The sequence below is a fragment of the Astatotilapia calliptera genome, unplaced genomic scaffold (genome assembly GCF_900246225.1).
Source record: "Astatotilapia calliptera unplaced genomic scaffold, fAstCal1.2 U_scaffold_49, whole genome shotgun sequence".
Lineage (NCBI taxonomy): Eukaryota > Metazoa > Chordata > Actinopteri > Cichliformes > Cichlidae > Astatotilapia > Astatotilapia calliptera.
This window is the reverse complement of record NW_020535788.1, coordinates 72282-100037: the sequence shown is the minus strand read 5'-3', so window position 1 is coordinate 100037 and position 27756 is coordinate 72282. Positions and strand designations below refer to the sequence as shown.

The following is a 27756-nucleotide window of genomic DNA, read 5'->3' as shown; positions in this document are numbered from 1 at the left end:
ACACACATGCATCAACACTACATATGAGCGGGCGGAGGGAGGTTTGGAGTCTTCTCACACCCCCGTTCTCTGCGACCTGCTGGAGCGGGGGGCCAGGAGGAGGAGTTGGCCGTCCGACTGGGGTCTGGAGTGTGGGGCCTCCATGCTGCTGCAGAGTCGGGGCGGTCTGCTTCTCCCCACCGCAGGGAAAAGGGTAACATCACCTGGGTCAGGGTGCAGTTTCCCCCTCCAGGGGCAAGGGTACCTAGACCCGGTTCTTAGAGTATGCTTGGGGATTGTGATTGTGTGTACAGCGTCTCTTTATGTCTGTCTCCACGTTGGTTGAGTGTTGAGTAATTGCATATGAGAGCACGAGGGTGGGAATGGATGTCTGTATCTGTGTGTGCCTGTATGTCTGTGTCTATATGTCAGGTTGGGTATCAGATGCCACCTCTCAAGGTTTGGAGGCCTATCTCCCCCCACCACCACTTCCCCTGCCAGTGGCAGACGCCCTCAGACATCGGTGCATTGGTGGTTCTTTGTGTCTGGGAATGAGCGTCCAGGTACACACCGGCTCACTCCTTGGCGGCCGCTTATCGGGGCCTGGAGCCTGGGGCTCGCTCAGGCCACTTCGGAGGTGGGGTGCCCCCAGCCTCTCGGCCTGGGGCTCGGTCACTCAGGCACAGCTGGCGGAGCTCACGGGCGCGTCACTGCAACCCCCCCCCTGGCTTCTGCTCTGCGGCTGCTGAGTGAGCCCTCATCTGGGACTCTCCTCAGCTCTTTCTGGGACAGTGGTGCGGCTGCCCCTCTGTTGGTCTTCCTTGGTCTCTTGTGTTCTGGGGGCCTCTGGATGTCTGGAGTCTTGATCTCCTCCATACCTGCTTCATGCCCTGGAGGACGGGGCTGTGGCCCCCCCACACCCTCTAGCAGATCATTACATGAAGGAACCTTTTAAATACACCTCAGGCCCTCCAAGGTTTGGAGGCCTATCTCCACCCACCACCACTTCCCCTGCCGGTGGCGGACTCCCTCAGGTGTCGGTGTGTTGGTGGTTCTTTGTGTCTGGGGGTGGGCGTCCGGGTACACACTGGCTCACTCCTTGGCGGCCGCTTGTTGGGGCCTGGGGCTCGCTCGGGCCCCTTTGGAGGTGGGGTGCCCCCGGCCTCTCGGCCTAGGGCTCGGTCACTCAGGCGCAGCTGGGGGCCGGCGGAGCTCACGGGCGCGTCACTGCAACTCCCCCTGACTTCTGCTCCGCGGCTGCTGGGCGAGCCCTCATCTGGGACTCTCCTCAGCTCTTACTGGGACAGTGGCGCGGCTGCCCCTCTGTTGGTCTTCCATGGTCTCTTGTGTTCTGGGGGCCTCTGGATGTCTGGAGTTTTGATCTCCTCCATACCCGCTTCACACCCTGGAGGACGGGGCTGTGGCCCCCCCACACTCCCTAGCAGATCATTACATGGAGAAACCTTTGGAATGCAAGCATGCTGATCCACACAGGTATGCACACATGGGTATTCACAGACGCGGACTAAAGCTTTCTTGGCTGCTGCCTCAAAGCACACTGTGCGCTGTCTATCTTGCGTGCTGCACAATATCGTTTATTACTTAGTAAATACTGATATCTATGACTAGCTAGTTTATTGTGATGGTGCTTTGTTTTCTCTATTATTATGTTGCTCTTTGTTGTTTGCTGTCTCCTCTGTTTGTTTTTGTTTGTTTGTTTGTTTGTTTTTTTTCTCCATACAGGTGACCCAGGAGTTTTTTTTTTTTTTTGTTTTTTTTTGTCTCTCTTCCCCCCCCTTCTCACCGTCTCTTCTCCCCTTTGGTTTTCTTTCTTTCTCTCCCCCTCTCTCTCTCATTCATTCCCCCTGTCCTATTTATTAAAAAAAAAAAAAAAAAAAAAAGACAAAGGATGAACTGAAGCTCTGCCATCACGTAATGTCGCATACTGCTGTTTCTGATGTCATTTAAGAAAAAAATAAATAAATAAATAAATAAATAAATAAATAAATAAATACATACAAGTGCGTCCATGCTCACAGGTGTACACACGGGTGCTCACACACACACAAACTACACCCTTTTTGGCTCCTACCTCAAAGCACACTGTGCGCTGTCGATATTACGTGCTGCACAATAATGTTTAATATTTACTGTTATATTCCCATATATCATCGTGATGTTGTTTATTGTATTACTCTCGTTTTCTTCTGCTTGTTTTCTTTTTTCTTTCTCAACAGGTGATCCAGGTGATTGATAGATATATATATATATATATATATATATAAATATATATATATATTTTTTTTTTTTTTGTCTGCTTATTTAGTTGGTTTTTGGTTTTTTTGCCCTTTATCCCCGTCCCTCTTCTCCGCTGTTTTTTCCCCCTCTTCCTTTCTCCCTTTTCTTTTCCTCATTCAAGTCTGTCCCGTATCTAGCAAGTGAAAATGAAAAAATAAATAAAATAAACAATAAAAGGTGAATCAAATAGACCATTACGGCAAGGTTGGGATGGTCAATTTGGTAAAGTAAATCCGTTGGGCATCTTTCTTCGCCTTTAGACAATAATTCTGATGGCAAAAGAACCAAACAGGACAGGCATAAAAAAAAAAAAAAAAAAAAAAAAAAAAAAAAGGTGAGTAAAAAATATATTCCTTCAAATATCAATAATGCGCATCAGTTCTGTCACTACCCTGCTTTTGCGCACCACTTTCTTATATGCGTTTATTTTGTTAACACACAGAGTACACACCACTGTGCACAGCCCAGGCACACGCAAAATCAGCTGATCTCATCTGATGCACATCTGGTCCTTGATCAAGTGACATTTGTCCTGATTTTTGGCACGAGTGGCGTACGATCAGCACCGCAGCTGGATGGCCATACTCACCAGAATAATTTACTAAAATTAGTTATTAAGTCTGTTTTTAAGTCCAGTTCAGTCAGTTAATGTTGATAACTTAAATAACAAGCTTGAAATGTACCCGTCCCATTTTCCCCTTTATTTTTTTCTCTGTACTGTAAATCTTCCGTCTAACAAGAAATCTGAGTCTGCTTGTCTGAGAATGAGCTACCAAAGCTTTTTCTGAATAAATCAATAAAGATCCATTTATGGAAAGCTGTGATGAAGGCAGTTTTGTCTTTAATTATATTCAACAATATAACATATTTGACCACTTTTAAGTGATTTTTCTAACTTTAATACACTAAAGTTTAGGTTATATACCTAATTTCTAGTAAGTGGTCCAGCCCCTCCTATATTTTTATGTATGTGGCCCTCAGTGAAAAAAGTTTGGACACCCCTGGTTTACAGCATCCTGCCATGCAGTTACATTTGTCCCTACTCATTGGGGACCCTCATGTTAACTTTTATCTAGTGGAAAAAAGTTCATCTTCCAGTTTCACTGTGTTTATGTTATGCTAACATAGCTATGTAGCTTAGCCACCACGTAGTACATCATTAGATACCAGCTAGCCCAACTTCAATAACCCTACAAACATCACTGCTGTTTAGTTTTCTGTCTTCATTTATGTCGGGAATGATAGCAGAGCTGTACGTCTTAATTTTTGCCGGATTTTTGGCTTCACAACCTTTCTTCATGGTTTGTGCACGTTGAAGCTCATTTTGCTCTTCATGGTGTTTCAACCGACGACATGAAATACCATCTTGTGGTGGCCTCGCTAGAGCCGCTGTCCACCCGCTGGGAATTACACTGCTCTCAAGGTGCTGCTGTGTTTTTACCATCCGCATGACTGCGCCGTGCGGCCTTTGCAGTTTTAAGGCCCAGGGCAACGAGCCTGCCAGCACTCTGTAGCGGCCGCGACCGCTGGCGATAAGGAAAGGCTGCTCTTTATAGAGGACTCACGATGTTTTCTGGTTGACTCCAGCTCCGAGAAGAGCCTTGGGAACTCTTGTGTTGTCTTTGCATACCTCCACAATGGTTTATTATTTAATCTTAAATTTTTTGGGGGGAGATTCCCCGTGTACCACTACAGGGAGCCTAAGTATCACCAGCAGTACTCGTACCACAGTTTGAGAACCACTGTTATAAAGCATTAATTTCTAATATGATGCTAGTCTTCTGTAAACTAATTATAAAATAATATATCTGCTCTGTATGTCTGCTGTTATTTTTCTAATTAATATGATAGAATGATAAGGCTTCATATGAAATGTAATTCTACCCACATCCTCCATATAATAAATACAGAAGAATAATATAATTTATTTTTATACATGTTACATATTTCATAATTCATTTCTTAACAAAGCCATTCACATTGTAAATGTTTTCACAATTACAGCAGTTCTTTAGTAGCTTTTTAACTAATTGTAGACAAGCAGTTTGATTCTTAATAGTAATAATAGTTACTTTAAAAATACACCTTAAAGGAGTGTCCAGAAAATCACCCAGGTAATCGCAAATAACAGAATATCATGCAAGAAGTCTTACAATGAAGCAAAATTACTGAATGTATTGTATCGTAGGATGGTAATTCCTGACCTTTTCTACAGTGGTCCCTCAACATACAGTGTCTGCTCCTTATGCCTTGTCATCAGGTACCAGCGTGAGATTTAATCAGTTTGTACACAATTGTGCTGTCCTTCTCTCACAGTATGATTTGAAAAGTTTTAGGGTCCTGAAAAAGAAATTTTTGTGTGTCTATTGCTAAAATGAAATTTACTTTCAGGACCATGAACAACAGATGGGAACCTCTGCTAGAGGTGATAGTGAATGAATGAGTGAGGAAGTGGTGTTAGGTTGTTTTTTGTTTATTCAGTCTGTTCTAATATGAATCTAGCAGGTTCATTTCTAAAACAGGAGGATGCATACACATCTACAAATATGTGTTTGTTGTAGGTGCACCTTCATCAGTTCCTGGACCTGGGCCATCTTCTTCTTGATTGAGGGTCCATTTATAATGACTGTTGAAAAATCCAGCCTTGCAGGGAAAAAAAATGAAATAACAGTACAATAACTGTAGTAACTTTTTGAAGTTGTGAAATCCACCAAAAAACAGTAAGAAGAGTGTTTCACCTTATACAGCCCAGCCGTGAGTACAACCAAAAAAGCCAACCCTCCCAGGGATCCTATGACAATTGGTTTGATGAAATCTGGCGTAGGATACACCTGCACCACTGTCTCAATCTGATAGATGAAGTGATAGAAAGTCAAAATAATCCACGCTTGTGCATTTCAAACAGGAGAAAATGTGCAATCACCTTGTAAACAGGAGGATTGTAGTTGGACCCTGTTGAAAAGTAGAAGTACTGGTTATCGTCATACTCCAGACTGGCTGTACTGGTCAAGAAGAACTTGGTATACTCAAGTCCAGTCTAAGAGAGAAAAAAAAAAAAGAAAAAACCAATGAGATAAGCTTAATTTATGTAGTTTGTGTTCTTTAATTGAATATGACATTTCTAAAGAATATAGTTCAAATAAAGTGACAGTTTTAATCCAAACATAACAAAAATTATCCATTAACTACCTGCTCTATCCATCCTGAACTGAGGTTGGCAGAGATTTCATACGTCCTACTCTGCAGTTTTTCTATGAAAGTGTTGCATTTGAACACTCTGCACCTGGCTACAGAGCAATCCTGTGGGTGATTTAAGAGAGACTGAATAAAACAAAAGCTGTGAACCAGTGTGAGGTGAATTTATGAATTTTTGTCATCTAGCAAGGTGCAGAGGCATACTTACCACTACTTTATTCTTTAGTATAATTGGAACAAAATCTCTAACATCTGATTCTTCATCATTTCCTCTCTGACAGTCTGGAATCTGAAATTTAAATTTTTTGTTTGAACGGTCCTAACTTTGCCACATGTGCCCATCCCACAGCTAAGATTGAAACATTTTTTGGAGTCAGCAGCTAAAACATCTGAAATGTATATTACCTGTAGGCTGCTCAAATCCACCCAAATGTCTTTTTCACCAAGCTTCACTGGAACCCTGATCACTAAAGTGAAATTAAGCGCTCTGATATCATTTTTAACCTAAACAAGAAAAGAAGAGAACAACCAATCATTGTAGTTAGGTCTAAATCATACAATGAACTTTAAAAAAAAAATACTGATATATACAGATTTGTACCTTGATTGATTGTTGGATGGGTTTTTGCAAATGAATTATCCCCAACGTGAAACTTCTGTAGCTGAGAGGAGTTAAACAAAAATATTTCAATTATTAAATAACTATTATTATAAATAATATCAATAAATCATCATTTGTTAATTTCTTAATGGTTTGCTTTTGTTAAAACAGAAAAACACATACCTTTCAAATGTCATTGAAATGCTGTATTTTACATCAATCCATTTCTTTTTGTAGAGTTCACTTGTAGGGGCATGCTCCTGATTTCCACTGAAAAGGAAAAGTGAAATGATTTGTACCGTATATGTGAGGTTTTTGCTTAAATGAAGTGCACCTGGACTAAATGAACAGTACCTGGTGGCATTTGCAGTGACAAAGAGCTTCCTCTCAAGTTGACTGTCTGCTTCAATCCCATAGGAGACAATGAAGGAAACCTAAATTCAAATGAAGAAGACAGATTGGAATGACTCCTGTTTTTACTAAACTGTGCAGAAGGGAGAATGGATCATTTGGTCAAAAAAAGCAAAACAAACAAAAAAACAAAAAAAAAAAAAAAACCACAAACCTCAGTTCTGTTCTTGAAAATTGGCTTGTCAATAGTGCAGTCTGTCCTTCCTTGTGTTAAGCCATCTTCACTGTCCACAGAGTTGCACTCAATTCTTCCCTTTATTAGAAAACAAAATGACTGCTGGATGCATTGGAAGAGCTGCAGATCAGTGATGAACTGATACAGACTTGATCCTGATGCTTTACCTGCTGAATGGTGAACTTCCTGTAGGAGAGTCCAGCTGGGTACGTGAGAATAACACGACTGTTGTAGGAGTTTTCTCCTCTGTTCTCCACTGTGACTGTGACATCTAAAAGCTCATCAATGCCTAGTTTAACCTCTGAGGATCTGTGGAGTATTAAGGAGGATGAGAACAAGGCAAAACAAGACAAGACTACAGGCATACCAATGTCAGAGTATATCAAATATGATGTACTTTGAGCTTTGATAAGTCATGTTATTTTTTTAGTTCAAACAGTAAGGTAAAAATGGCTGTGCTAAGATATTGGCGCTAAATGTGAGAAAAAAAAACATTCATCCCTTTTTATTGAGTTAAGATTCTAATATTTGCTTGTTAGCACAAACAAAACAACTGAGTGTCATCACTTTCAAAAATATTAATGATGGTCATGTAAAGACAAGTTAAGTGACATTAAATTCAGCTTGCAAATAACAACACATTTGAAGAAAACAAGATTCACACGCAAAGCTTAAGTTTTGTAACAGTGCCTCACCTGGTGAAGTTGAAATCCACTTTCAGGTTATCAACGCATTTGTTGTCAGTTCCACAGTTGATCTCAAACCCTAACTGTGGAAGAGAGCATGATGGAAAAGTACATATTATACATTATTTAAAGACTAAATAAGTGGTTTTATGGTGATCCAATGTGCTACTACATGTATGTCTACAGGCAATAAAATCAACAAAATAAAACTTTACAAAGCTAGAAAATACAGTTAATATATACACACAAAAAACACAGTTAATAACTGCAACCCTGCACAAATTAAAAGGACTTTGAGTCTGTTTTGAATGTAAACACAGAGCCACAGTAACAGAAACCCCCCTTAGCACACTTCTAATCTAATTGTGGGAACAGTTCAAAAAGCTGCACCTGATCTGATGTGAGGTTGTTTGAGAGACTGGGGAAGCAGTTATACTGGAGGATAAAAAAAACAAGTGTTTTAAGAACCAAAAGAAGGATTTTAAATTGACCAATTGAGCCAATGAAGGGCGGGAATCAAGAAAGGTTCTCAAAATTTGAATCCCCTCCAACTGTTAGACTGCTTGCCTCAGTTTCACTCATCTGTTCCACTTGTACTCACACAACAATCAGCTGGTTTCAGTTGTTTGACACAGGAGGAAAATAAAGGTGCGGTCTAGGGATGCACCGATACCACTTTTTTGAAAACGAGTATGAGTACGAGTACTTGCATTTCAGTACTCGCCGATACAGAGTACTTAATAAAAACATGATTTAAATTTACAGGTAACAGCTTTAGTCCTGTAATTTAACAAAAACAAACAAACAAGGGACTAGTTTGGAATTAAGAACATTTATTTAAAATGAAAAGCATGTTGTATGCAACATATTACAGAATAAATAATTATAAAAAACAAAATTTAATTTTAAATTTGTTCGTCTGTTTCTCTGTTTAGAAGTCACACTATGGAAGTAGATGTAAGCAATCTGCTTAAAGCTACAGCTTTAAGCAGCTGTGTGCGCTCCCGCCGATGGCAATAACTTTCTGGCACAACACCTGGAGCTAAGGGGGCAAAACAATCGCATGAGTGCTGCTCTTTGACTGAGGAAGAATAAAGTAGTCGTGGTAAGCCAATCACATGACCACTTAAAGACAAAGCAACAAGGTGATATATACCAGTTTTTAAATTGTGTTGATAGGCCACGTAAAACCAGAGTCATGATAAACAATATATATGCGACGTTTTTTCCTGAATTGTTTTGTCAAGTTTACTGTCTAAGGACAGCGCTAGCAAGCACTCTCTGCTTATGAGCAAAAAACCCAAAACAAAACAAAAAACAGATGTTTTAGGAGTGATGGCGAGAGAGAGAGAGAGAGAGAGAGAGAGAGAGAGAGAGAGAGAGAGAGAGAGAGAGAGAGAGAGAGAGAGAGAGAGAGAGAGAGAGAGAGAGAGAGAGAGAGAGAGAGAGAGAGAGAGCGCGCGAGTTTTGAGATGTGAGAGATTTGTGTAGTTAATGTGTTGTCTTGTGTAGTTAGTGTGTAGGGTTGTAGATAGTTTTGTGTTGTGTGTCAGAACAATGAGGTGACTGCTGTTTCCAGGTAGAAAAAGGAGTGATACACCTGCTGCTGTCAGACCTGTAGGTATCAGGCTGTGATGTTCTCCTTTATAGTGGACAGAAAGTATTTTTTTGGAGTGGCACAAATAATTTGTGTGACATCTTATTGAATGCAGAACAGCTGATTGTTCTGTAAATAGTTTGAAATGGTTATTAAAAAAAAAAAAAAAAAAAGAGTGTAAAAGGTAAATGGATGCAAATAACTTTGTTGTTTGCAAAACTTGTGCATAGGATTTTAAAATTGACAATTTATATTTGAATTAAATTCATGAAATATGATTTATTAAACATGTTTATTGGTTGAAATAGTAAAAAAAATATAACTTCTACTCTACTCGGATTTAATGTTTTTTGTCTGATTTTATATCAATTGTGTTAATACAGTATGTCAAAATGAAAACATAACTGTAAATTCAGACACGTGAGGTTGTGCTGAAAAGGATGATCCCAAACAAGGCAAAGTAAATAGCTTTTAAAGGTGAAATGTAGAGCGAAAATCAAAAGTAGTTAAAAATGGCCAATTATAACCTGGACCCCAGAGGGTTAAACTTTTTTTTTTTTTTTTTTTTTTTAAAGTAACGCAATAGTTACTTTTCAAGTAATTAATTACTTTTAGAATCTTGTAACTCAGTTACTTTTTTGAAGAAGTAACTAGTAACTATAACTAATTACTTTTTCAAAGTAACTTGCCCAACACTGGTGATTAATAAGTAAAATACTATTTTGTCTGTAACACATCACAAACTCATTACTCAAAGCATTTGGACACAGTTCTCTTTGGTGACATCTGGTGGCCAAAATATGAAGAGCAGCTTGAAACTACAAATTAAAATGAACTTCTTTATGATAATTTCCCACTCTACAGAGTTCAGTTGGTTATTTAAGCTTCTGTTTAATATCATGTGACATTTCTGTCTGATATCAGGACATGGAACATGGACAAAATAATGTTATGTCTATTTAATCTATAAATAATTTTGATGAATAAACCCTCCTTAAACATGCACTATGATGTGGTCTCACTTTGCTTGTGACTTCTTGACATTTGTAGACATTATAGAAAAAAAAAACATTATATATATACACACATGATATATAACATACAGCACAGTCATATAATACGTTGGGAGTCTGCTTGTGCTGTGAGGTCCTTGCACCCACAAGGTTTTGTAATTAACCAGTGGACAAGTACATTTGTTTATATTATATTATAACTTATATGTAGAGTATATTTCATATTTATGTTTTTGACCGGGGTGTAGAATTGCTTATAAACTTGTAAAAAATATATACATTTTTTTTCTATTTTATATTTTTTTGTGAACAGGCAGAAGGTCTTCATGGGCTCAGCTTTAAACAGAGACCATCACTGGTGACTCATTTACTTCCAGTACTTCAACAGAAGTCTCTCAAAGCAGTATTAGTCAGATGCATGCCTTTAATAAAATGGATTCAGTAAAGGTAAGGGCAAACCTAAAGGTTTGTCATAATTTCATAAAGTCTAGCCTCAGTTGGTAAGTTAATAGGGTTTTTAAAAGGTTACTTACATGATGAATGGTTGTTGTTTGGGCCTGCGGGGCAAGACTTGGTCTGAGATTTGTGTTTGAGGGCAAACCATTAAACGTGAATTTGAGCTCATTGGAAAGTTCATTGAGAGCATCTTCAGGGCAAGCCTGCAAGAAGAGGTTTAGGTTCAATGTTGGAGGAGTCTTAAAAATAAAATGAATTAAAAGAAAATCATTTGTTTAATGACTCAAAACTCTGTTGGTTTTAGGACTTTTTTCTAAGATTGTTATTAGATCTTACTTCAATGAGGAATTTTATAGTTATACATTGTTGTCTTCCTAAGTCAACAGTAACTGATCCAGACTGCTCTCGTTGTTTCCCACCGATGTAAGCTCGGTTGTTTGGAGGCTTGCGAGTGGCATCCAGTGTTAAAGTGTAATCAATCACTGCTCGAGCTTGAATAGAGAAACAGAATTTGATTAAAATATTGCAAATGTAAATACATTAAAAATAAAAATGATGGGCAGTGGTTTATAACAAGTGGGAAGGGTAATGAACCTTCATTGACTGTAGACACTCTGCTCATAGTAAAGCAGACTGTAGCTGTGTTCTCCAATGGTTTTGAACATTCTACATTCTGTGTAGGGATTTTCTTTGGGCTAAACGATACCTCAGCCTTTACTGTTACTATGGGTCTTAATCTGGAAAGTAAGAAACATGTGAATGGCAGATAGCTGTGCATGCCCGAGCCTTGTTCAGCCAGATGTTCCTTCCTGCAGCTTTAATGCTGCTTTTCAAAACAAAAGCAAACAGGGTAATCATGCAGTCTAGCGTGATGATGCAACAAGGAACAGAGGGAGACTCAGGCAATATAAAGACACCAGATAACAAGGGAAATAGGGAACAAGGAAACAAAACACAAATCATATCCCAAACCCCCAAATTCTTACCAGAAATAATGTAAATTAGAGTTAATGTTTTATGTGATAATTAATCATAAATAATTAATTATTTTTATACAACATAAATATGATATTATAAAAATCTGTGCCATTCTTATAATAATGAACTTTAAAATGTACCTAAATATTTGATCATTAATGCATACTGTAAATATGTATATCAACAAATACTGCAGAATTACAATAGACAAAAGTACAATTACACTTTCTTGGACTTACCTCAGTAAGACAACTGTGCCCTTTGAACCCACCGCTAAGTCAGGCAGTTCATCACCACTCTGGTCAAAAGATGACTGACTGATTGACAGACCAAAGAACTTCAGTCCTGACTGGACCTCAGAGCCAGTAATTCTCTGTGTACATGGACATATTTTAATTAGTCAAGCTGCAGATTGTATAGTGATAAATAAGTTTAGTCATCTTTGTGAGTTCTTTGATGTTGTGTACCTGTGAGTAGGTAGGACTGATTCTTCCTCCTCCTTCACTGTTAAATATGTAGATGCTGCCTTCACCATTATTCTCCAAAGGTGCTCCAACTGCCAAATCCCTGAATCCATCTGAGTTTAGATCAGGCAGCACAGCAAGAGAAGAGCCGAACCTTCCTTTGACAGCTGCACGTCCTCTTAGTACTAACGGATCATCAAAATTACACTCTACAAACTAAATGGAGGAGAGTGAATATTATATGATCATTAGGGAAGTTGACAAATAAACCAATTAATTTAACTGCAGTAAATAAAACTGATTTACCAAACGAGTTAATGTGCAAACATAAATTCTTCCCTCTCTATCAGGCTCCATGTACATTGGGGCTGATATAAAGATTAGATCAGTGATGTCATCATTATTTATGTCCATGGTACACACCTCTGCCCCGAAATATTCACCAGTCTGATACTGTGTAAGGAAGATCTTATTATTTTTGTATCTGAGATAATAATTTCTATGGAAATTATAATTTAATTCATATCTGTCTTAATACAAATGAATACCTGTGATGAAAAGGGCTCAATCTTTTGGTTTTTCAAGTTTTCTCTGTTAACAGCAAACACAACTCCTCTGTGTTTATATCTTGGAGCACCAACAACTGTCAGAGAGCCATGCCAGGATTTAGCAATCGCCATGGAGTAACCTAGAATTTTGGTTTTCAAAAGGAGAAGACAGATTAAGATTCCTGATTCCTCCTTTTAAATTATGTCTGTTATGCAAACTCTTCAGTGTGTTTGTGTCAAAGAATTACAGCAGAGCTGTTTATATACATGATCACATGTGTATGAGTTAGATTGTTAAAGCTGTAATATTCTTACCAAGATAACTGTCAGACTCCAAAGACATGTCCTCATATGTTTTCACCTTCTGGCCTCCAGTTGTGTATTGCACGTAGCCTCCCTTCCACTGGTTTGCACCAACAATAGACATCTGAATTCCCTACAGTGCAGACAAATAAACATTTTATATACAATTTATTTTACATTTAAAATCTGGACTGTGTTTAACTGTCTATTTGCCCTTAGGTCTTAAAAACTGCCACAAAGGCACATGTGAATCTTTCTTTCTACGACTAGACTGTCTGGTGAGTTTCAGGTAGTTTTAATTACCTCGGGCACATAAACTGCACTGAATCCCTCTTGAGACATTTCCATTTTCAGTGACTCTCCACTGCTTTGAGATCCTGTAACAGAAAAATAAATGAGAAGGTAAAAGAGAGACACGATGAGTCAAATTCAATTTGAAGGTTTATTTTTTTATGTTTCAAGTAATTATTTAAAATTATCTTTTTACAGTTTATTTTAAAAAACATTACATGTGACTTTACTGAATACAGTACAATAAAGTTAATACAATGTACTAATTTTAGTTGCTTCTTATTGTAGCATTTTACACAACAAATGAAAGTTAACTGCTTCAATTCCAGAAGGACACAGATCCTCATAATGACTGTGAAAAAATCCCTTGTGAATAAGTGAGCGGCTGAAAGTAGCATTTATTACAGTGCAATTATTTAAATTTTTGAAACATTTACAGGACTTTTTACAAAGTTGTAACAATAAATTTATGTTTGTACCTTCGATTGAGAAAGTTTTGTCCTGCAGATTCTGTCTAATTAATTCAAGTGCATTGAAGTTCTTCACTTGAAAGACGTGTTTGTTTGAGGGAGATGATGCAATGGTGCGCAGTTCTCTTTTGGCATCAGGGTTAGTAAATGCGTTCCCCACCTACGATTGTTGACAAACATGTTTGAGTCCTCATACTATGCAAAATTATTTGCTCACTTTATTAAAATACATTCGTTAAACTTCACTTGATTTATAATAAAATTTACAAACAGGTTTTAAACTCTCTAACACTGAATAGAACCTAAATCCATGATAACATTCATCTCATGCTATAAAATCGTTTTTACACATATTTTTTTCCTCTACTAGCTGTATTTGTATTACACACATATCTCATGTTTCCATTAATAATTCAGCTTTTTCATTTATTTACCATGCTTTATTTTCAAGGTTACATGGTCAGTGAGATTAGCTTTTATCTAAACAAATAAATTGATCTAAATAAATGCACTATAGAGACATTTTATGGTGTATATACAAATATGTGGCCAGTATATAATAACAATTCTTAATCTTTGAATTCAGGTGTTTTCAGTGACATTACTACAGGCATAAAAAAAAAAAAATCACTTAGCCATGCAGTCTGAATTTACAAATATTTGTGAATGCATCATTCTAAAGAGCTCACTGAATTTAAGTGTGGTACTGCTAAACGATATCACTGCTGCAGTAAGTCAGTTTGTAAAATTTCATGGCTGCTGTATGTTCTATGATTGACTATAAGTGGTATTATTCTAAAGTCGAAACATTTAGAGCACAAAAACTGTGCAACAGGAGTTTCATCGCCTGGTTTTCTCCGGCCAAGCAGCTTTCGGAGCTGTAATGAGTGGCTGGCTCAGGAGTTTTCTTCCTATTTTTTATTTTTCATTTTTATTTATCAGATGCCAGACAAATGCCAGACAGGCATTTGTAGGTACATACAGCAATATCCTGGGATGTCATGTAACCAGACTTTGGTTAATGGTGGCTGAGATGATTTCCATGACAACAAAATTCTTTTTGGGCAATAAGAGAAGCAAAGGCGATAAGGTTATTTTGGATGGCTGTGGTACCAAGGTTATTTAATGGTTTGCCAAAAGTAGCAACATGGAGTCGGAGTTAGATTTATACCTAATATATCTGAAATTATTTTGAAGAATTGATGCCAAAGTTCAGACAGCCTGGGACATGCCCAAAACATATGAGTAAGATTGCAAAGTGTCTGTGAGCATCTATTACAGTTAGCCAACCAAAGTGGCCTCTTATTCGTGACCAAAATCCAGCAACAACTGGGTTGGAAGGTAGGCTTAATAAGGGTGACTATAAGGCATTGCATGTTAAAACGTGTAACAACGAGGAGCAGGAGGCTGCTTCGCTCTGGCATCAATTGGATTGAGGGGATGTGCACCACAATAATATTTTATGCATGCTGGATGCCCAATAATAACCAATTAGATTAGGCAGTCCTAATCCTCCAGCTGATCTATCACTATAGAGAAACAAACAACTAGCCTGGAATTTTCTCCCTATAGTGCAGCTTCATTTGACTGTAGTGTGACAACTGAACAAAACTCATTATTAGTATAAAATGCAACATTCTGCAGGTTTAAATAATGGAAGTACTTACCCCAATAGCAAATCGAACAATGTTTTTACTCTCTGCTAGCTGTGCTGCACCTCCCAGATCAGTCCGATCATGAGATTGTCCATTCGTAATTACTATCAAGACCTTCTTCACATTTGGTCTGGAACCTCCTTGTGGTGTGAAAACATTGTTCCTGTCAAATTAAAAAAAAAAAAAAAAAAATTGATAACATTGTTTTACAGTTGATCTTGTAAATTATACACAATCAGGTAAACCACATTATTATTATTTCTGCATGTCATTCTCTTTGGCAATTTTTTAAACTTTTGCACAAAACAACCTAATACAAGTTTGTTTGTTTGTTTGTTTTTTCAAATTAAACTCAGCAAATATTTAAATTTAGCCTTAGTTGGGGCCATAACATCTTCTCAGTAGAAGATGACACTCTGAAGCACAAGTTTGTGTACAGTGTGTCTTTTAAAAGGCTTCCCTCAGTCATACAGTCCACACAGTACTTAATGTGATCAGATTTATGGAAAAAAAATCAACTGGACAATAATGTATCTGCACTTCTTCACTATTATAACTGCATTATTTACACAACATATCTGATGGCCTCGGCTGTGTAAGTAGCTCTCCTCTGTTGACTGATGTCATTGATGTCAGTCTCCACTGATCCAGATGAGGAAAATTTCTTAAAGTAAAAGTGAACCTCGGGTGAAGTAGAGAACTGGGAAACAGAAAACTGAAAAAGAGAGAAAAAATACTCAATAGAAATAAAAATGTAGCTATTTTATGTCTTTGCCATGATTTTACTGACAGAGAGACAGCAGCTGCTCACCTGTGTGTCACTTGAGAGAGATGATTGGATTAGATCTTTCACAAATCCCTTCATCGTTTGAAAATCAGTATTATCTACACTGCCTGAACCATCCAACAGAAAGGCAATGTCTGCTTGTGTTCTACACTCTGTCAAAGAGATGGATTCAGAATTATGTTAATTTTTAAGGGTTAATTTTATATCTTTTCAAACTGATATCATGCAAGCAAAAGGATTTTGTACCTTAGTAAAGGGTCAGTGAATACCACACACCAGGAGTAATGATATACATGGTGTGTGTGTGTGTGTGTGTGTGTGTGTGTGTGTGTGTGTGTGTGTGTGTGTGTGTGTGTGTGTGTGTGTGTGTGTGTGTGTGTGTGTGTGAGAGAGAGAGAGAGAGAGAATGAGACAGAGAGGCAAAGACCATTTACTGTTACCTTGAATAGAAGAAGGTATGGGTGGTCTGATCCTTTTGAAACTTTCCATCTGAAAGCACACACCGTTGTACATGGTGATACTTCTGCAGTCCTTCGGAATGGTTGGACCACACACCTGAGAGGAGACAAAGCCAAGATGCCATAATTCAGCAGGTTGAGTATTTTTTGTCACTTAAACAATTATTAATTCTATATAAAATCAAACAAGAAATTCCGACACAACTCTTTAAAATCTGCTGACTTTTAGTCTGTTTAAAGAAGAGAGAGAGAGAGACAGAGAGATATACAGATATAGCGATAGATATAGAGAGATACAATCACTGGTAATGTCTGCAGTTCAGTAACTCACCACAGTGTTTTGTGCTGTCGGATCACTTTTCATTGACAAACCAAGCGACATGTTGACTGCAAACTCTGGTGCTGTATTGAAAGCATTACAAATGTGTTAAAACACTCCTAAAATACACTTTGTGTAAGGAAGAAAACAATATTCAAATTGAGAACTACAAAGTGCCACAATTCATGATAACTATAAGAAGTGGTATCGTCTAGACTGGAAACTGAGATAAACAGTAGTTTTCATCTGGTATATTTTCAAAATGAAGGAATGCAAAACAAAACTCAGTTTTACTTTTCTTCGTCACTATTGTCAAAATTTAAGAAATGTTTTCTTGTTTTTATCATCAGTTGGAAAGTTTATTTCATTTTTAAGGCTGAACGTTACATACTAAGATATCTAATATGGAAATCTACTGTAACTGTGATTTGATTTAAACAAATGTATGCGACAGGATCTATGGATATCTATTTTTATGGCAAAATACTATCCGAGTTTTAGCACATTTAGAAATGAATGGTTACCTACCTTGAAACTGTATAATTTGGCAGTTTTGGGAAGAGGTTTTGCAGCTGTATATATTCCCTCTTCCATTTTGTGAATGCTGTTCCAGTGGAGCACTGACGAGCAAACTAACAAAATAAATCCAGTCAATCATGTAAGTCTAGAAAGCAAACTCTAATTAAATAAACTCCATATGTCCATATAGCACAACAGAGATGGTAAATAAATAAAAAAGAAATAGCAGTAATGTTAAACATGCAGCTGTAAACTCGCTTTCAACATAACAATGCATGTCCGGACTTACTCTGATTGTCTCTGCACCACCTGGTAGCCAAAACCAGCAGCAGAGTTACTCAGGGTCTTCCAAGCCACGGGATCAATATTGAAACCAAGTGCAGCATTTAACACTGAGGAATAATGAACACAAATCTTTAAAATCACTGTAAAAAAAGATAACATTATTATTATAGCACTACTAATCATAATGACATTTCGGAAACTGTTTACGCTGTGTTAGTCTAATTTCATTCTACCTCTCGAGTACCAGAGTGTTTCTTTCATTACCACTAGAGTGCACTAGAGTAAGACAATTTAAAGGTAGTAACTTTTCACTTATAAAACTTTAATGTGGAGCCCATTTTGTTTGTTTGCTTTCCTTTTTTTTTTTTGCCTGTTCCGTTCGGTACTTTAGAAATCAGAATTATTGTCTGAAGGTCAATGGATTTATTTTTCCAAGTGGGTCAGTATGGCTATGCCATATTGGTCCAGATGAATGGAGGCTAAGAAAGGGAAAAAGAAAGAATGGGAGGGAAAGAAAAACAGAGGGGAAGAGGGACACTGAGAGAAGACACAAAAAAAAAAAAAAAAAAAAAAAAAAAAAAAAAAAATCAGCTGGATCACCTGTTGGAATAAAAAAAGAAAAAAGAAAACAAGCAAAAAGAGAACAACACAGTAGGGAGACCACAGCAACAACCTAGATGAGTAGTGTAACAATAAATAGTAAATACTGGATGGTATTGAGGAGCACGTAAGACTGACAGTGCGCAGTATGCTTTGAGGCCAGAGCCAAGGAAGGGTAGTTTGTGTCTTTGAACACCTGTGTGGACAACTGTGTGCGTGAACACACTTGTTTTCAAAAGGTCTCTCCATGTAATGATCTGCTAGAAGGTGTGGGGAGCCATAGCCCCGTCCCCCAGGGCATGAAGCAGACATGGAGGAGATCCAGCCCCCAGACATCCAGAGGTCTTCCAGAGTGTGAAAGGACCCAAGTCCCCAAGGCCCTGCCAGAGCCCCAGCACGGAGGCGGAGCACCCCTGGAACCCCAAACCCTGCCAGCACTGACTGCACAGAGAATAGAAATCAAGTATTCTTCAGAAAGTTTTTCCAATGTCTGTTGCTGAAGTTGTCATAAATGTGCGGCACTGTAGGTTGCTTTTCTTTCACTATTCTGTCCAATTCATCCCAAACCAGCTCGATGGGGTTCAAGTCTGGAGATTGTAATGACCACTCCATGTTTTCAAGCTTACCATCTTGTTCTTTCCTCCTAAGGTAGTTCTGGCACAGCTTGGACTTATGTTTTGGGTCATTATCCTGCTGTAGGATGAACCCCTGACCAACTAGGCACATACCAGAGGGTATTGTAAGCAGAATGCTGTGGTAGCCATTTTGGTTCAGGGTGCCTCTCAGTCTGTACAAGTCACTGACCCTGAATCCAGCAAAACAGCCGCAGATCATCACACTTTCTCCTCCATGTTTGATAGTTGATGCCACACACTGTGGAAACATCCTTTCACCTACATGAAGGCATACAAAAATCCTGCGTGATTTCAAATTTCAATTTATCAGTCCATAATACCTTCTTCCAGTCTTTAGTAATCCGAGGCTGGTGTTTCATTGCCCAGACAAGCCTCTTTGTCTTATTGTGGCATCGTAGCAATGGCTTTCTTGCAGCAACTCGTCCTGTCCAACCTGCAGCTTAAAGTCTTCTCTTCACAGCTGAAACTGGGACTTGCTTACTACGCCCACTACTAAGCTGTGCTTAAAGCTGTTGTCCTGTGAGCCACCTATCACACAAGCTGTTAATTCTCAGAAACTTGTCCTCTGATTCAGTTGTGGCTTTGGGTCTGCCAGACCTCTTCCTGTCAGAGTTTTCCCCAGTTTCTGAGAGCCTTTTGTTTGATAAAGCTATGTGATAGTACCATATTACATAATAACACTATATAATAATGCCACACTGTAAAGAGTTAGTAATGTATTAATAAGTGCTAAATTCATCATTTATAAAGCTTTAATCCTGCTTAGTATGTAATTTATAAATACAGATTTGTTTATTAAATGTTTGCTCTTGATTGATAATCTTATATTCAGTATAAAGATAACTTTAGATCTTTATAAAGTCTAGATAAGTGAATAACCAAGTATTTAGATGTGGATTTACATATATGATTGAATATGAGCTCATTGTTTGCAAGTGACATTGACGTTTTATAAATATTTATTTTATACTGTCATTCATGGTTAATTCAGGCAGTTACCACTTGTACTTAACCCTCCTGTTATGTTAGTTAGCACAGCAATGATGTTCCTGGGTCAATTTGACTTGAGGCATGCCAAGTTATCCAAAAATGTAAGCAATCAAAAAATTCCAATGGACATGTTTATATCTCATTAGTAAATCCAATACTAACTATTTCAATAATAACATAACATAATTTCCCTAGGGATTAATAAAGTATTCTGATTCAATCGATATTTATTGCAAATATGTTCTGCTTCCCCAATAGCTTTATAATTTCAAGAATGATTCAGTTATTAGTTGTAGTTAGTTGGCCAACTATTGTATTTAGTTGGCCAAGACCAGCTTTAATTGACAGACTTGATGCCTGCCACACAAGTCATGCTATGACATGATATAACACAGCTTCCTAAAAAAAATTTAATATGATATCAAACGATGCTATTTTTTTTCATGTCAAAATGTTCTGCAACTACATTGAAATGCAAATGTTCTTTTTCTTCTCGACACAACCGCAATTGTGTTGTTGTGGCTTTTAACCCTTTAAAACCGATCGGAGCGGGCACGCTCTGTTTTGCATAACTATTTTTAAATCCCGGTAGCACTGCAACCACGTAAGCTAGCGCAAAAATGTTTTTTGCATATGAAACCGGAGGAGTTGTACTTACATCTTATGTCATCAGCTTGTCCTAGGTCACGGTTTCCTTCCACATATAGCTTTGCAAAAACTGCATAAAAAGCGCTTGCAGCAACACAAACATAATATTCCAGAAACACGCTTTGCCGATCCGATCAGCTGTTCATAACACTTCCTATGTTGGAATAGACGTCAGCGCGAACTTTCACATGTCCGCCATGACCTGCCCGAAACCGGAAGTGACGTCGTTTTCGCAGAAATGTAGTTTTTTACCATCAGGGCCTCATGAGCCTATACTGGTGTTTTAAAAGTTATCTTTGACTTTATGACTTTCTGTGTCGTTTCTGGAATGTTGAGGACTCATATTGCACTGCTGGAAATAGTTTATTTTGATGCATATGCTGCTTTTTTGCAAATTTGCAGTATAATATTTATTTTCGTTTTTCCTGCAGTATATAAAAATTGGTGTATTTCAAAAATAAAACTATGAAGACACTCAAAATAAATTTCCTGTGGTAGGAAACTATTTTGTGCAACTTTTTTGTATTTACAGTTTTGAGGGATAAGCCTCTTAAATTTCTCTAACTAGAAATATATGTTAAAAAAACAAAAACGATTTAAACATTTTTTTGTAGTTTATTGCACTTTTTTGCAATTTATGTAATTACTATGCACTTAATGCATACATATTATTAAAATCTGAGTTATAATGGTTGTATTGATGTATAGCAACTTGAAATGCTTCCAAAAATGGCTCCACAGCATGTAAAAATATAATATAAGCTCTGGTGAACTTGGTTCTATGGTAGGTCTTAAAGGGTTAAAGAATATACCATTTTTATTTATTTTTACACAGTTGTGAATGTACATTATATCACAACATTAAGAAAAACATAATTAAAAAGATTATTGCACTTTCTGTATTCAGAAGGAAGTCTGCAGTTTTTATTGCATAAAGTACCAATGATTCCCGTGGCTGGCTATATGCCCCCTTAAACAAATGTCCTACCCCTTAAATCAAACTTAATAAATAACAAAATAAGAAATAAAATAGATTACCCACAAACATGAATATGGACAAGATTTACTACAGTAGCTGAAAAATCCACTAGAAAAGGCACAAATGAGATGGTTTCACATAGGGCTGCACGATTAATTGTACCGCATTTTGATCCGGGACATAATCTGCATGAAAACAAGCGCTCACGCTTCCTGCTCAACAAATGACAAGGGTGGAGCCTTATACCACGTGATACAGAAGCCATCTGGCAGGGGAAAAAAAAACAAAAAAAAACTTAGAGCACGTGAAACTGCCCGAGGGGAGAAAACACAATGAGCGCAGAGAAAACGTTTCCTGATACCGGTGAGAATGACAACCCCACTGTAAAATTACTTCCAAGAAAAGGTTCTCATTCCTCCGTGTGGAAGTTTTTTGCCTTCAAAGAAGACGATGAGAGTCAAAAAAATATCATTTGCAAGCTGTGTTTTGTGTGTGTGTGTGTGTGTGTGTTAGTCCCCATAGGGAAATAGTTCCTCTGCATTTAACCCATTCACCCAGTGAAGCAGTGGGCAGCCACCAATGCAGCGCCCGGGGAGCAGTGTGTAGGGACGGTACCTTGCTCAGGGGTACCTCAGGGTAGCCGTTCAGTGGAGTTGAACCCCCGACCTTCCGATCATGGGGCCACCACTCTACCTACTGAGCTATCCCTTGCCATAGTAGCAGCACCGCAAGGTAACACTACAAATCTGTATAACCACCTCAAACGTCACCATAAAGTGCAATATGACAAAGCTGTAAAGGCCAAGAAAGTGACAGGAGAAAATCCGTCCCCGTCAGCCACCCAAACATTAATAACGGGAACGTTATACAGCACTTCCCCATACCTGTCGACCTCCTGCAGGCACAAAGAAATTACGGAGGCCATTACTTATCACCTGACCAAAGATATGGCTCCCATCAACACTGTGCAAAACGAGGGATTTAGGAGAATGATCAACATCCTAGACAAACGCTACACAGTGCCGTCCCACAACTATTTTAAAAATGTTGCACTACCTGCTCTATACACACAGTGTTGAGCAACGGCGGAGACGGAATTTCAAGCAGTACAACGTTTTGCGGCAACAACAAAACGTGAGACATTTGTTGTTTTTATGTTTATTTATTGTTTTTATGTTCAGTCTCAACTGTTACGAAGTTGATGTGCAGTTAATAAGTGCAAGAAATATTTATATTGGAAAAGAAAATTGTGAGAGAATCGTGATCTCAATTCTAAGCAAAAAAATTGTGATTCTCATTTTATGCAAAATCGTGCAGCCCTAGTTTCACATCTCGTCCACTCTTTCCCTCTGTGCTCTGTTGGTGCGCAAACTCGCACAACCCTCAGCAGAGAACCCCTACTCACCCTCCTCCCAGCTAAACATCCAATCACTGTTAGTATGCAAATGACCTGGTGTCAGGTTTCTCAGCAGGTAGGGCAGAGCAAAATGAAGCAGCAAACCTCTGTCGTAAAAATCACTTATTATCTCGTGAGATAATTAACAACTAAAAAATACAAACATATTTATACAGTCAACGATTCCATTGTTGTTTTCACAGTTTCAGTCTAGTAGAGCAGTGTATCTTTCTGTGAGCCTGTCTGCTGCACAGAGTTGACTGAAGGGCCTGTGTCTGTGTCCGCGACACAAAGCCCTGCCCCAGTTTTCAACTCTGCACTCAACAGTTTTCTCATTTCACATACTGATGTAATCACAGTGATTTTAGTAAAGCTTCTTCACGTTTCACCCCAGCTTCCAGCAGCTCACAAAGGGAGTGAGTGAAAAAGAAAGTGAGATACATTATTTTTCCAAGCATTTAAAAAATTCTGTGCTGCTCCTGCCTGTACCAATACCAGTAGCAATGACGCTGTTGCTGGTACATCAGAGACAACAGCTAGCATGTCTGCTCCTGTGGCATCAACAGGTGCTGCTTCTCCTGTACCTCTGCCAACAATTGCTGTCCCAAAGCAACTTGCTCAGCTACCCAGTGACTTAAATTGCAACACACCACAATACTGAGCAGCACTGTTAATGAGAAGGATGTAGTTTTTACCATAACTGGTTGTAACAAATGGAAAACAGCACCTGGTCGAGACAAGGGGCTACAGAGGCATGTGTCCAGCCACAACCATGTGCATGCTTCAGCTATCTGGACTGAGCATAAAAACAGAGAGGCCACAGGGGTGACTGTGGATTCAATGTTGGTTGGTAAAACACAATGTGAAAAAAACATTGCTATGTCAAGAGTATTGGTAGTGCTATATATTTCTCTGTGTAAAGGAGTTGGGGCTTCGCGGTACTCCTGAATGGTAAATGGCCTGCATTTGTATGGCGCTTTACTCAGTCCCTAAGGACCCCAAAGCGCTTTACACTTCATTCAGTCATTCACACACACACACACACACACACACAGGCAATGGCAAGCTACATTGTAGCCACAGCTGCCCTGGGGCGCGCTGACAGAGGCGAGGCTGCCGGACACTGGCGCCACCGGGCCTTCTGACTACCACCAGTAGGCAAACATGGGGTTAGTATCTTGCCCAAGGATACTTGACAGGAGGCAACCTGGGATCGAACCACCGATCTTCTGATTAGTGGCTGACCTGCTCTGCCACCTGAGCTACAGCCACCCAACCTTGAGACATGATGCAGCGGGTAATGATGATGACATTGCTTCAGGTATTTTTCTACAACTGATGGAATATACCTTAGAGAAGGATGAGAAGCTTTTGCCTCAAAAGTGATGGGACCAGGGATAGGTTCAATGTGGAAAATGTGTCTGTGATAATACGGTTCATCTGGAATTCCATGCCAGAGGAGCATCTTACTGGGTTGCTTGACTTGCAACAACTTAATGCAAAGTACATCACCTCTGAGATACTGTTACATCTTTCTGATGCTGGCTACTATCAGATTATTCTGTTATTATATGTTACCTTATATATGTAATCAAAGTAGTTGAATTAGAATACTGCTGTAGATCATATTATACCCTTTAATATAGAGTGTGTGATCTGTATGTAGTTTAGTTCTCATTATACTTTTAAGTTAAAAGAACATATTCACTTATTAGTTTATTAGATAAGTGTGCATCACTCTGTATCCTTGATCTGCTGTGAATGTATTACATGCTTAATTGTTGAATCATGAAAAGAAGGTTGTAAGCAGGAGACTGTGTCTAAGACAGGGGAGATAGACAGACCACATTCCACACCCCCACCTTACAGAAAGCAGAGAAACAACTGCCGAGGTCATAACTCAGGCGCCGTAAGAGAGAAAGAATGTTAATGTTTGGTCTTTTACGATTAGGTGGGGGCCGTTAGAGGGTATAAGAAGCTGTGTAAACCGTCACCATTTTGAGACTTGCTGTGACCCTCTTCAGGCAGGTCTCCCCATCATGATGGTTCTAATGCTCTTTGTGTTGAATTGTATGGAAATAAATGATTGTTGATTGAGCATAAATACACCGAGTATTGTCCTTCCTTCAGCCCAAAGATTCAAAGAATTGGGAGATTTCAACACTACAATGCTGACAGTATACTTTGCCAGTTTTATGATGGGGCTTCTGTAAGGAGTAGGATTAAATGTGGTGTACACGCTTTGAGAGGATTGACAAATATGTCCCATACATCCACTGCTACAACAACCAACTGCACTTAGTGGTTGTGCATGCCATTAGAGTGAGCCATGTGCAAAAAGATTTTTTAATCTTTCTAGTTCACTCTACAACTTTTTTCACCACCACTATGTGCTCAATAAACATGATGCACCTTGTCTAAAAAGGCTGCTTGAGATCAGATGGTCAAGCCACTATGTGGTGACAAGGTGCACTGTGGAAAATCAAGAAGAAATCCTTAGTATCCTGTATGAGATGACAGAGGATGATAATGCTGCCGTTGACCTGTGCACCGAGGCATCAGGCCTGTTATGCCAAATTAAGAGGCATCAATTCTTTGAGATTGGAAAGTTCGTACTGTGGGTGCACTTAAAACCAGCGAATGCTATTCTATAGTGTCAGTGAATTGATCTGTGCAGTGCTTCTGAGGTTGTTAGTGCAGCACTTGACTCCTTAAAAAACATCTGTGAGGATGACTGCTGGGGGGTGTCATCTCCTGCTGAGGAGGAGTCACATCCAACAAAGAGAAGGAAAACAATGAACAAACAAAGTGTTGCGCTCTCAACTTTGGACCAAACAGACTCTGGTGACCCTATGATTCTCCCCATCAGTCTCTGAAAAGATCCCTGCTCAACATCCTTGACAGGGACTTTCAAGAATGGAAACTAGATTTTCACATAAGAATATTGAAAATTGTTTGTAACAGTCCTGCTAATTGGTGTGTCTTCAGCATCGTATGAGAGTTCCTTCTCCACTTTGTCATAGGTCTTAACCCCTATCGTCACACCATGTTACATAAAAGAAAGAGAAATTTGGTGATCTTGGCCCAATAGAAGTTCATAATGAATAACTTGGATATGGATGAAAGTTTTTGGAAAGAGAAACAGGAGACTGTTATTGTAGAGCGGATTGAGGAGAAAGGAGAGTGTTTAGTTGCAAACACAGAGTTCTGTTTGTTGTAATAAAAAAAAAAAAAAAAAAAAAAAAAGACAAAAAAAGTTAATATGTTCTGTTCTGAATCCATTGTGTTCTACAAATTAGTTTGAGTGTTGTAGGAAGAGACATGGTGAATTGTGTGTGTGTGTGTTTTATTACTATGCAAACTCTTTTTAGTTTTGTAAATATTGGCTATATTGAGAAGTCTCATTTTATTCTTACTTAGTCTTGCCAATTAATTTGAGATTTGGGCCATCCAATTAAGATAAATTTTATGTTGTTGGTTGTAAAGATCCTGATGGATATTTGGTGTTCTTTTTTTTTATTATTCTATTTTCCTACCCTTTTAGTTTTGTTAATATTGGCAATAGTGAGAAGTGTTATTGTTGGGTTCGAATATATTTGATACAGGCCATCCAATTAAGGTAACTGTCATGTTTTTAGCTTTTATAATCTGATGAGAAATATTTTATTTTTTGCTGTTTTATTTTTCAGTTTTCCCCCTGAGGGATAGCCACCTTAATGTGGTCAGGGGGTTTGCATGCCTCAGTGACCCTAAGAACTAGACCAGGAGAAGCTTAGCCTTTAGGTGGGACAGCCAATCCAATTACATGACAAAAACAGTTATCCACAGCACCCCACCCCTTTCCCTCCTCCATTGCCACAATATGCACATTGCTACATTTCTGTTTGCCCCCTCATATATGCCTGTCTAGAACCGGCCCAGGTCAGTCCATTTTTCATAGGTTGCTGTAATTCATAAATAGAAAATGAAAAACAAAATCAGAAGGTACAAAGTTGTCTTACCTGACAATAACGTAGCACTGAATATCAAGTCCATGGTGTTGCTCCCGACGAAAGATAAAGTGTGATTTCTTTTCTTTTTTTAAAGAGCACTACTAGTACTGGAAGTTTTGAGTCAGATTACAAATTCATGTAGACGATATCAGAAAAACTGTAAGGCTGAATTTATTTTCTATCAATTAAATTAATTTTTATGGGTTGGAAATGCTTCCCACAGCATTTTGTGTTAGCAGTACTTGTAAATTGATCTGTAAATTCAGAAAGTAACTGCTTTTCTGCAAATCTTTTATATGTTTCTACCAGTCCTTCAAATAGAAATAACAGCCTGTTTATTTTCCCCTGTTTGCTTTTCTCCGCGTCTCCCTAACACACTGTTAAATTGTTCCTCTTGTATCATTTAAAGCAATTGTGTCCCGTCAACTCTCCCTTAAAGACACAGTACAGCCACTTCGCAACGGATTTCGGTCCTGAACCAAAGTAATGGACAGAATTTTGCTTCATAAGTCTAGCAAATGCGTACGATATGATCCACACGTGTAAACTAAGATGTACAAATGTGTACAATGATTTGAAAGACTCACAAGCTTTAATCCACACCCAAATACGAAGCAACCTGGCCACACGTAAAACTACTTTACAAAATTAAATACTGACCATTAACGCACAGCTTACTTTAGGTTCAGCCCCACGAATCCGATTATTTTACCTTACGAAAACCTGTGCGTACAAATGTCGAAAAACACGTAACATCTCTCTCGCTCACCAACAACCCATTAAATACGTGCGGACGAATCGTCTGGAACGCGAAGATCGAGGTCGTATTTCAGATGCATTGTCCCAGTGTAAAAATGACTGCAAAGGATGATCCACAGTGACGGCCCCACCCACTTGCAGCTGTGCACTAAACATTTATAGGCTACTGCTAAGTGTCTGTAATTGGTAACTCCGAGCTTTCTGATAAAGGGGTTGCGAGTTGTTCAATTTATTTAGAAAAAGGAGTTTACATGTTTTGGCAAAACAAA

General features: G+C 38.6%; 1 protein-coding gene across 1 annotated transcript; it reads right to left on the bottom strand.

The window, feature by feature from the left end:
* Nucleotides 1–4625: 4625 nt before the first annotated feature.
* Nucleotides 4626–26800, bottom strand: LOC113018180 (integrin alpha-M-like). The gene is made up of 30 exons (XM_026161238.1): nucleotides 26738–26800; nucleotides 17493–17595; nucleotides 17213–17316; nucleotides 16697–16767; nucleotides 16348–16462; nucleotides 15932–16059; nucleotides 15690–15835; nucleotides 15133–15283; nucleotides 13475–13625; nucleotides 13008–13081; nucleotides 12717–12837; nucleotides 12402–12541; nucleotides 12160–12306; nucleotides 11857–12069; nucleotides 11629–11762; nucleotides 11006–11148; nucleotides 10748–10902; nucleotides 10489–10614; nucleotides 7355–7428; nucleotides 6827–6968; nucleotides 6639–6737; nucleotides 6428–6507; nucleotides 6257–6343; nucleotides 6074–6143; nucleotides 5878–5976; nucleotides 5681–5761; nucleotides 5467–5577; nucleotides 5201–5314; nucleotides 5016–5126; nucleotides 4626–4920 (listed from the first exon to the last, which is right to left on the bottom strand). The coding sequence occupies exons 1-30, from the start codon at nucleotides 26769–26771 to the stop codon at nucleotides 4816–4818; spliced, it is 3429 nt and encodes a 1142-aa protein (XP_026017023.1). The 5' UTR covers nucleotides 26772–26800; the 3' UTR covers nucleotides 4626–4815.
* Between the last annotated feature and the right edge of the window lie 956 nt (nucleotides 26801–27756).

Excerpts from the sequence above, each read along its gene's own strand:
- LOC113018180 (XM_026161238.1), bottom strand. The coding sequence starts at position 26,771 with ATGGACTTGATATTCAGTGCTACGTTATTGTCAG. Across the intron at positions 12,838-13,007 it reads GTGCAGTTTATGTGCCCGAG|GGAATTCAGATGTCTATTGT; the intron begins GTAATTAAAACT and ends TCTGCACTGTAG. Across the intron at positions 6,144-6,256 it reads ATTTCAATGACATTTGAAAG|TCCTCTCAGCTACAGAAGTT; the intron begins GTATGTGTTTTT and ends TTTTTGTTTAAC.